The sequence below is a fragment of the Ceratotherium simum genome, chromosome 10 (assembly GCF_057802395.1).
Source record: "Ceratotherium simum simum isolate JZ-2026a chromosome 10, ASM5780239v1, whole genome shotgun sequence".
Taxonomy (NCBI): Eukaryota; Metazoa; Chordata; class Mammalia; order Perissodactyla; family Rhinocerotidae; genus Ceratotherium; species Ceratotherium simum.
In genome coordinates this window covers 14,251,502-14,262,908 of record NC_141909.1, presented here as the reverse complement: position 1 = coordinate 14,262,908, position 11,407 = coordinate 14,251,502, and the positions used below count along the sequence as shown (strand labels likewise).

The 11,407-nt window shown below is 41.3% G+C and overlaps 1 protein-coding gene across 2 annotated transcripts in view; it reads left to right on the top strand.

The window, feature by feature from the left end:
• Positions 1 to 9,592: 9,592 nt before the first annotated feature.
• The window catches only part of RAP2A (RAP2A, member of RAS oncogene family), a 41,784-nt gene continuing 39,969 nt past the window's right edge, over positions 9,593 to 11,407 (top strand). Inside the window, exon 1 of one of the 2 annotated variants that reach the window (XR_015553387.1) lies at positions 9,593 to 10,146. Coding sequence is in view for 1 of the 2 variants with exons in the window: in XM_004423123.3 (XP_004423180.1) it covers positions 9,833 to 10,146 (314 nt within the window). In the remaining variant the exon portion in view is untranslated. The remainder of the gene's footprint in view (positions 10,147 to 11,407) is intronic. The other variant, XM_004423123.3, reaches the window with a different exon arrangement.

The window sequence follows — 11,407 nt, the reverse complement described above, 5'->3', positions numbered from 1 at the left end:
TTCTGCAGGAAGATTTTTAACCACTACCTCAATTTCTTTAAGTTAGATAGGACATATTTAAGATTTTTATTTCTCTTTAGTCAGTTTACAAGCCATGTACTTCCAGAAATTTGTCCATTTTGTCTAAGTTTTCAAAATCTTTGGTATAGTTATTGATAGTATTCTCTTACTATCTTTCTAGTCTCTAATTTACCTATAGTTTTATCCCCTTCTCCCCACAATATTATTTGTGTTTTTGTTGCTCTTCTCTTGATTACTATTGCAACAGTTTTTTAATTATTTTTAAAAGGACTGTTTTTGGCATTGTTGTTTTTCTAGTGTATCTTTATTTTTCATTCACTTTCTCTCATTTTTGTATTTCTTTCCTTCTATTTCTGAAGTTATTTCTAATTTCTAAAGAAGTTCATTTTAATTAATCTTGTCTTCTTTTCCAAAATAAGCATTAAACCTATAAATTTCCATCAAAGAGCTACTTTGCTGTATCTCACAGGTTTGATATATAATATTTTCATTATTGTTCAGTCCCAAGTGTTTAAATTTCTTCTTTAACCAATGAATTACTAAGCATTATAAGTTTTTAAATTTCCAAATATATGGGTTCTTCATTTGTCTTTTCATTATTTTTAAAGTTCTAATGTAATTAGGAACTCAGAGTCTGATTGATACCTATTCTTTGAAATGTATTGAGATTTTTCATTATGATCTAGTATATGATCTAGTATATGATCAATTTTTGCAAATGTTCTGTACATGCTGGGAAAAAACACATATGCTCTAATCATTGGTGGTAGAATTCCATATATGTCCATTAGTCCAATTTTGTTAATTAGCTATTCAAATCTTCAATATCCCTGTAATTTTTGTCTGCTTGAATTACCAATAATTGAGAGAGGAATATGCACCATAGGGGTAGATTTATCAATTTTTCCCTACAGTTCTATTAATTTTTGCTTTATATAATTTGAGGCTATTTTACTAGTGCCTATATAGCAAAAATTCTTGGTGTATTGAATCTACGATTTTTGTATAGTAATTCTTTCCAAGCCTAAGAATACTTTTGACTTACAATGAATTTAATCTGATACTAATACCACTATATCAGCTTTCCTTTGGTTAATAATTTGCCTGATAGAACTTCTAACATATCCTTTCATTCAATTTTTCTATGTCCTTATCCTTTAGGTGCACTTTTTGTAAACTGCATATAAATGGATTATTTTTTTTTAACTGGTGAGTTTAGTTTTTATAATTATTGATACATTAAATTCTATTTTGACTATCTTATTTTTTCAGTATCTTTAAATTCTATTACTTTTAATATTATTCTTCCTTTTTTCTTTTTGTGAATACTTATATATACAATCTCCCTCTTAATAAGACAAGAACACCTTTGGCACATTCTCAAACCTCTTAATGTAACCCCTATCATGCTATTATATAGACTTTTAATTTTGAGGAATTATGGATGTATTTTTATTTCTCTGGTTTTAGGTTTTTTTCTTTTTTTGTGTGTGAAGAAGATTAGCCCTGAGCTAACATCCCATGCCAATCTTCCTTTTTTTTTGCTGAGGAAGATTGGCCCTGGCCTAACATGCATGCCCACCTCCCTCTACTTTATATGGGATGCTGCTACAGCATGACTTGACAAGCCGTGCATTTGTCCACACCTGGGATCTGAACCTGCGAACACTGGGCCCCCAAAGTGGATCGCTACTCCACAGGCTGGCCCTGGTCTTAGAGATTTTTAAAGACAATAACTGATATTACTAAAATATTTGATCACTTTTTCTTCATACATCTTGTGCAACATCACTTAGATTTTTTTCTATCTTTTCCTTAAGTATTCATCCATTGTTTTCAATGTGGGTCTCTGTGTGGCAATATTCTGAGGCCTTCCATGCCTGAGAATATTCGTATCTTATTCTCATACTTGAATGACACTTGGCTGAATATAAAACTTCAGTTTCTAAGTTCTTTTCCCTTCAATATTTTGAAAATCTTATTCTATTGTTCTTCTTGCTTCTAACACTGCTACTGAGAAATCTGTGTTTAATCTGCTATTAATCTTTCATACTGTAAACATTTTGTATTTTCTCTTTGTCTTGGTTATCCAAAATTTCACTGTAATCTGTGTAGATATGGGTTTTCCATATCACTCTCCTTTGATACTCCACGGTCCCTTCGGTCTGAGGTCTTTTATTTGTTCATCCACCCATTCATTTATGGGAAATTTAACATTATCATTTCTCTAAGAAGTCATCCATCTATTTTTCCTTCTTCTTTTGGGGATTCCTATTATCTGTATGCTGCCACTTCTACTTCGGTTCTTCACATCTCTTGGCTTTTCCTTTTCCTATTCTTTGAACTTCTCTTCTTCCTTCTGTGAGATGACCTCCATCCGGTCTTGCAGTTCACTCATGTGTTCCTTAACTGTGTCCCTTCTTCTATCTTCCGCTCTCTCTGTTATTCTTTAACTACTACCTCTTTCATTTTTAACATGTCGACTTCGTTCCTTTCTGTTTGTTTCTTTATTTTCATATGGCTAACACTATCCCTTATTTTTTTTATTATGTTTATTAGGCTAATTTTAAATTTTTGGTCCATTCTAATGTTTATGCTTCTGATGGAATCTATATATTTTTTTCTTTTGAAATAGTTATACTTCTCAAAATATCTTGTTATTCGCCATGTGCATTCATTTTTCTCTGAAAATGTGTATGAGGATAGGCCTAGGGTGACCCACTAGGACTGAGGAGTTTTGTAGAATGCGGGACTAAAGCCAAGACAGTCACAGGTAGATGAGGATGGTTGATCACCTTACTAGACCCCATTTTGAGTCATGCCAAGTTGCTCAGAGGGTGAGAGTGAATGAGCTTTAGAGTGGAGAACGCTAAATCTCAAAAAATCACAGAGAGAAGCAACATCAGTAGGAGCAGTCCTTGTGTTGTAATTGACCAGCCCAGGGAAGTTAGAGCAGTTGGTTAGGACCTAAGGAGTTTCTAGGCTCCTCACAAGCACAGGGCTTCTGTGCAGCCCTGATTCTCCTCTTCAGTCCACTTGATTCAGAGCTCTAAGTCACCACACACTAGGGGGAGGGAGCAGGCACTGATTTTCCCAAGGCAATGGTGAGCGAGAAGCACAAGCAGATTTACAACAGTTCTGTTCCTGTTTTCTTCTCCCACAGTGTGGCCTGCTGCTTACTGCCCCAGGCCTAAACCACCACTCCCCCAGCCCCCGTGCCAAACAGTTCAAAAAAAAAAACACCTCTTATTACCAGGGTTTTCTCATAGTTTTCTCCATTTGAGGGTGTTTCACCCTCTATGTTACTCCACTGATCTTGGAGGAAGGAGCAGTAATAATGCTAGTTCAGCATCCTAATATCACATATTTGTATAGTGGTTGCTAATTATTTTTAAATTTTTTATTAAAAAAACAGAGTTTCTTGGAGATGTGGGAAAGGGCTTTGGAAATGGCAAAGTACTATAAATATTAGTTACATTATTATGAATAATATCAAGATGTGTTCATATGCCTCCTGTAGATTAATTTTTCAAAAATATTCTTATATTTGTACAGAAAATAGCATTAGAAAAATTACTACAAGCAAATTTGACCAGAAACCACAAAATGTCTGACAAACTTCTGATTTTTATTACAAGTATTTATTATTGTTGCTATACTCTTACATTTGGTACATCTATGAGGTTTTTTATTTCCAAAATGCAACACTAATCTGTACTTATTATTCCTTACAGCTTTGTTATTGAAAAGATTTTTCTATGGCAAGGTACAAAACGGCATTCTAGGGAAAACATTTTAAATTACATTATTTACCAAAAAGACTACCTTTATATATTACTGGTCTATTGAAATTTTTCTTTTCAATTGAATTGCATTCATTTTTACATAATGCATGTCAATAACAGCTACCATGAAAAAAACAACCATAAGCAAAAATTGTTTTCCTGCCTGTCTTCATTTTTTGCTCCTCCTCCTTTTTCTTTCTACTTCTATTTGTGAAAGTTTAAATCTCTCCTTCTTGATGCCCTGAAGTCCATAATTACTTCTCATGACAAATCTTTCATGACGCCCACATTATAAATTATTCATTATTTGAATGATGCTTTAATTTCAAATGTACCCTTGTACTCTTTCCACTTTTTCTTCTGTATTATTTTCCCTATATTTTTATACCTTTTATAATCTTGCTTTGATAGTTCTAGCTTCTGATTTTTTCCCTGATAGTTGTCCCTAGAAGGGCATTGCTACAGGGAATTAAAGAATCAAGTGATTCTGCATTTCCCTCACTTCACTCTTACTTCATTCCTGCTTTCTTCCTGTGTATTTTTGGTTCCTTACATCTGGAGCGCTCCCTTCTGCCCAATCTAGTCTATTCTTTAGCCACTTCCTTCAAAATCTGGCTCCACGTTAATTTCCTTCAGCAGCTTTCCTTGACTAAACACACTCCAGTTTACTCCTCGTTTCTCTTGATCTCTAGAAATTCATGTATAAACTATACATAACATTACCATGTACTAGAAAATTATTATTGTAATTTTATTCAGTTATTTAGTTATATATTTTGTAATATTTCATTATGTTATTATATTTTATTATACACCCTTGTAACCTCTGATTTTTCCTTATTAGCATTAATTATAGCTATTACATAATGTAAACATGTAAGGGGTCACTTAATGTCTATCACTTCTGTTTATAATGTTTGTATCTCCTGCTAGATTGCAAGTTCTTTTGGCTGTCTACTGTTGAATCATCAGAGCCTAGAATGATATACATAGTAAGCACTCAATAAATAGTATGATGTCTTTCAAATACCATTCAGAATATTAGTAGAATGAAAAGTGCTCACAAATGCTTGCTGATTTTTTTAAAATACCATTTTGTCTTGAATTGCTCATACTTTCTTTAACAGTTGGGATGTATTTGACTGCAAGATGCAGAAAACCTAACGGACTTGAACACTTAAACTAAAGGACACTTGCTGTTTACTTAGCCGTAAGTCCAAAGGTGGACATTTCCAGTATTGATTTGACAGCTCAATGTTGTCATCCAGGAGTAGGTCTTTTCATCCTTCTCCTCGGCCATCCAAAGCTGGTTAGTTTTCAACCTCAGCCACAAGGTGATGTAGCCCAAAGATGCTGGCCACATTCTCATATTTCAGTATGCAAAGCAGGAAGCAAGCAAGGGGAGTAATGTCAAAAAATGGGAATATCTACTCACTCTTGTGAGAATTCCAGAAATTCCCCACCCCCAGGCGCCTTCTTCCTGTTCCAATGGTGAGAACTGAGTCACGTGCCTTCTTCTGAACTAACTGCACAGAGGGGAAAGCACTGCCATTAATGATCAACCCTGATTCATATCATTTTTTTCAGCAAAAAGAAAGGGAAACTGCTGGGTATATGAGCAATATTGTGCCTGCTCTTCTGCTATGTTAAATGAACCAGACTAAAGCTCTTTTTTCCTCAGAACCTTCATGTTCTTAAGATTATTCAGGCTTTTTCTTTTTCCTCCCTATATTTTAATCATTAAGCCTTTTCTTTCAGAAATTTTTTCTGCTTAAAATTGCCTCTTGAAACATTTACTTGCTCAACCAAAAGGTTTCTTTCATTGACTTGTTTACATACTCAATGTGTATTTAATTCCTTTTCTTTTCAAAAGTGCTGAGACATATCACATTTTCAAAAGAGAAATAAGTTTATTTTGCCCCTTCCTTTCCCTTCATACATACTTCTGTTTCTCAACTGTATTAGGAGCCTCAGAGGCCAAGAAAATGTCTTCTGCTCTCTTTATAATTGCCAGCAGCATTTCATAGGTGGTAAATGTACTCGACTCGTCCTTCCCCTTTATGGTTACTCAGAGAGACGTAGGCTTTAATAGGAAGCAATAGGAATCAGGGTTTTATAGCCAAGAAGTGCTGGTCATATTACAAATGCCGTCTACTAACTTGTTTATATTAAATTCTTTGCATACTTGCTTCTTGCCAGCATCAGAGAGTCCCAGAACACAGTGTATTTCCCACTTCATTCCACCTTTTCCAACATCTTTTACAGAAGCAAGGAAAGGAGCTGGGTTTCCACGGTAACACAAGTGTGACAGTCGAGGGTATCTGGGCATAGGTGAGATAACTCTCAGATTCAGTGGGGAGAGGAGAAATGAAGTTTTTCTTTCTTTTTTTCTCCAAAGCAATGCACTCCCGAAGCTAAAGAGACCCTAATGTCAGCGTACAGTGTTAAGTTTTCACTATCATACAGATTTACAGCTCTTGGAGAAAATTCAATTTTATTTTATCTCATTTTTATTTTGTCCTTCCCACAAACAAACGAATGGAGACATAAGTTTTTATTTCTAAAATCACTCTCAAAATAGACAGTTCATGCTGGCATAGGAATGAACATGATTAAGGGATCAGACGACAGACACCCATCTCCCACGCAAATCTGCAAAATTCTCTACATATCCTGACATCCTTTCTTATAGTAGCTAATGCTTCAATCAGCATTTCACGTACAGCCTCAAATCAGGTAAGTACCATCATCCACGACCGAAAAGGTAAGAAAACATGCTCCTACTCACCATGTTTCTCTTGCCTCTTAGTGGTTAAAAATCTACCTTTATGTCATTGAGAATGAAAACTGAGGCCTGTCAATATGAGAAATATAAATGAGGTGCAACTACCCCAAGGGCTGAAGTCTCTACATTTCAACTTAGCAAGAAAGTCACCATTGATGAAAGTTCAGGGAAAAGAACCTGAGAAATGTCAAAAAGCTCGCCCACTCTTTATTACGCTAAGTGGAGTGACTAGGGAGCCCACTCACTATTTTTTTGTGACAACTTCTATCAGATGCACTCCAATTCCAAGCTTCTCAACTTCTGGGGACCTAGGAAATGAAAACAGTTGCTTAAGTTTACATTCTAGAACCAAAATGCCAAGGTAAATTTATAAAAAAAGTCACTGGAAAGTGAATGGTTTTTCAGCTCCACTGTAATGCAAGGTACTACATGCATTGTAATGATCTACACAAGGAGAGCAAGTTTGATGCTTGTTGGCTCTATTTAACCCCCAACAAGTCTAGGAACTCGTTATCATCACGGTATACTATTTGGATCTTAAAAGAGACAGTCTGTTCTTCCTCTGAAAGAAGTCTAGCTGTTACTAAGCTAAAGTAACCACAAATAAGCATACAAGTTTTACACAGAATATGAGACTTCTAAGAAGCTAGTGAACACTGTATTCACATACATCATCCTCTTCAAACATCCCTGCCAAAAAAGCTCATATATGAAGCGTCACTTCATATCCATGTGAGCTCTCTTAATTTCACTACACTTATTCACATTACTAGTTTAGGATGAGATATCAGATCTTCTTTGGTTTCAATTCTCTTCAAACATTCCTCTGATTCTTAGTTCTTTTTCAGTTTGCATTCACTGCTGATTCTGGCAGCTCAGATATAACCTTTCATATTTTGATGGCATGTAATCGAGAAATAACAATTGAGTTATATTTTACTAAATATTTTGACAGGAAACTTGTCCTCAATTATTTTAAGCAAAAACTTGGTATGTGTTATACTATAGCAAGATAATGCAAATGTTAAGTTATCCGTTCTAACATAATGGAGCAACAGAGGAGTAGGACACTACTAAATCTGAGTACATCTTTGCAGTAGTTTGATAATTGACAGAAAAGATGGCAAAACAACACCTGCTTTTTTGAGGAACTCAGATTAAAATCCTCTCTATACGATGACCTTGTGGGGAAGGGGGGGCGGGAAGAGGTACGCCGTGATCAAACATTAAAACTGTAGACATTTGTTATTCCTAAGAAACGTGAGCTAGTAGGGTGTAGACTAGTTCAAGAAAGACATAGTTTAAGGAAGGTAAATCCAATATCAGCTATCACAAAAAATAATCCACTAATATCTGGGAATATAGCTTCTAAATGTGATGTTATGGGTGGGAGAGAGTGTGTAAGATCTAAAGCTACAGAGAAAAAACGGTAAGTTTTTAAAACCGAGTAACTTAAAAAAAATGTTTTAGGAGGCACGCATGGAAGAACCATGCAACTGCTGCAGTACGTCTCCTTAAAGACCGGAAATTTTCTCAACCTAAAAACAAAAGTCCCTGTTTTCTCGATTCATCCCACGCTTCGGCCCACAGCCCTCAGCACCATTTCCATGCCCATCATTTAGGCAGAATGCCACGGAGACGACCTGAAAAGCGGAATTCACCACTCTCGCCTGCAACACATCTCGCTCCCTACCAGAACAGGGCACAGCGACCAGCCCCTCAATCTCCGACCCCTCCCAAACCCCACCAGCTCCGGCCCTGTCTCCACACCACCGGCACTCGGTGGCAAAGCAATCGCGAATTCTGGCTGGCTCACCCCAAGCCTCCGTCATGCGTCAGCCCACCTACGATTGGTTGGCAGAGCGTGCGCAGGAGCAAACGCCCAGCCCGGCCAAGCAGTGGGAGGTGGGTTGGACGATCCAGCGACTAGACATTATCCCTGTGGGCCGATGGATGGGCGTCACGTGGTATGAAGCTGCTCCCTATTGGCCGAGAACACTACCATGGGGTCCAGAGACGGGGTCTGGTTGGCTGGAATGAATCCCAGCGTCCTACTAGGTATCCCAGCTGGCTGTTGCTATGAGGTGTCCCTTCTGGCGGCGGCTCGGGGCTCCGCTCTCCCGGTTTTCCAAGCGCCCGGAGCTGACAGGGCGTGGGAAGCGCTCGACAGCAGTCGGGCACTGAAGGGCGGGGCTGGGAGGAGGTGGGCGGGGCCGGGGAGGTGGGCGGGGCCCTGGCGACGTGAGCGGGCGTGGGCCCGGCTTCCGCGGTCCCCGGCCTTCGCCACCTCGGGCAGTGGGCTGGGAGGGGCCTGTCACCTCTCCCTCAGACCTGATGCTTAAAACAAAGCCTCATCTCGTTGTGTTTATGCGCGTCCCCTTAAACAAAGCTTCCTCTCGTTATGTTTACACAACATGAAACCAAAGCTTCTCAGGAATGCTGACAGACAGGAATGCTGGCCGACAGTGGCGTGGTGTCGGCCAAGGCCCTCACGCCAACGCCTCCTTTTCGACCTTGCCCATGTCTTCTTCTCACTCCCCTCTTCAGGTTAAAGCCTGGAGATTGCTCTGGCCCGCCTAACACCTTGTCTCCGCCAAATTCTGAGCGTGGGATTCTCAAGTTGACGCGGTTCCCGGCTCAGGCGGACAAACTGCGCATGCTCAGTACGCAGGCCTGGGGTTCGACGGGGCGTGCGGGGTGGGGTGTTGGGCGTCCGAGGCGGTTGTTTATCTAAGCGCGGGCAGAGGCTTCCGCGCGGCGCAGAGCCTCCCGGGAGCGCGCGCGGCTGGTCGCTAGGCGACGGGGGTGGGAGGGCGGGGCCTGCGCCGCCAGGCCCCGCCCCCGGCCGCCGGGCCCCGCCCCCGGCAGCTCCGCGACTCGGGCTCGGGCGCGCGCTCCGGCGCCGGGGGAAGCGGCGGGCGGGGAGCTGGGCGTGGAGGCGCGAGGGGCGGGGCGGGCGGGCGGCACTGCGGGCCCGCGGCTCGGGCGGCTCCGGCGGCTCCCGCTTCCTACTCGTCCTCAGAGCCTGCCGGCGCCCGCGGGGCCGCATTGCCGCCCGGCTAGGCCCATGCCCAGGGCCGCTGCTCCCTCCGCCGGCGCCCGGGGGGCCGCGGCGGCCGTGAGGTGGGGGCGGCCGCGAGAGGCGGTGGGGCCGGCCGCCGGCGCAGGGTCCGGGGGCGCAGCGCGGCGGGCGTAGGTCTATGTCGCGGGCGGCGGCGGCGGCGGCGGCCGCGGAGGGACGATGCGCGAGTACAAAGTGGTGGTGCTCGGCTCGGGCGGGGTCGGCAAATCCGCCCTGACCGTGCAGTTCGTGACCGGCACCTTCATCGAGAAATATGACCCCACCATCGAGGACTTCTACCGCAAGGAGATCGAGGTGGACTCGTCGCCGTCGGTGCTGGAGATCCTGGACACGGCGGGCACCGAGCAGTTCGCGTCCATGCGGGACCTGTACATCAAGAACGGCCAGGGCTTCATCCTCGTCTACAGCCTCGTCAACCAGCAGAGCTTCCAGGACATCAAGCCCATGCGGGACCAGATCATCCGAGTGAAGCGGTGAGAGGGCCGGGGTGCGGGCAGGGGGCTCCGCGGTGCGGTCGGCGGCCGCCGTCCCGGGTCCGGGACTCCCTCCCCCGGGCTCCGGCGTGGCCGTGGGCAGGGGGAGCTGTGTAGAAGAGGTGGCTCCGGGGTCTTATGCTTTGTAATAAATTTTTTGCCAGCATCGCCATCCTCATCATCTTGAATCTCAAATTTGAGTGCTTTGTTTCACAACTCAAATTTGGCATCCCGTGAACCCACAGCACAGTTCTTTGTCTCTTGGATGTTATTAGTAGCGCTTGTGCAGAACCCCAAAGGAGACAAAGTTTAAAACTTGCAAGGGGGAGTGCGGAGGGTAGGTTTGTGTTGGGAGGAAGGGAGCTGTGCAAGTGTAGTGGAGACATTTTCAGACTGAACAACGAAAAAATCTACCTTTGCAATATTTGACAGCAAAAATTGCTCACACGTATGCCGTAAAAATGTCAAGTCGAGAGGAAAGAGACCTTTCTCATCTCAAAAGATTGAATGGTGCCAAGGCGTTTTACGAAAATGAACTCTCCAATTAAGACGAAACTTTAAAAGCGGATTATCAAATTATTTGAAGACACCATAGCAGCTCAGTGGGATTGAGAGAGTATTAGTATATAAGAGTACAAATATGCCGTTCACATTAAAGAATGCAGCTTTTTGTTTTAATTTAGCTGCCTTACCCCCCTCAAAAAAAAAAAGAAAAGAAAAAAGCATTCCTGGAAACAAAAGAGAAGTTTCTTCAGGGTGTGACTCAAGTATTAGATAATTTAAAGTTAATGCAGATAAGGTCTATCCTGATAGAAACTCTTTTCTAGAGTATGCTTTTCGGAAATATGATGGTAGTTTAAATGGCTTAAAATGTTTATTTTCTGTTAAATTGAGTATATTTTTTCTATAATTTCAAGCATTAAAAATGTAGTAATATCTTAGTTCAAAGTTTTAGCAGATTATTCTAATTACTGTTTAATTACACATTAATGTTTTGTCTGGTTCTTATTATTAGTTAATAATTGCTAATAATTTTGATTTAGTTTTTCTTTTTCCCACCTAATTCTACCTATAGCTCTAACTTGAAAGACATTTACTGAAAGATGGTTGTAAGTGTACTGTAGACACAATCACATTATAAGTCAGTTGGAGTCTGCTCATTCTGAAAGAGCCAGGGCCAAGTCACGTGTACTAAATCAGGGAGTGCTCAAAAATTCATTACCAGTGGTGGATTTTTAATGCAACAGATGAGATCAAAGAG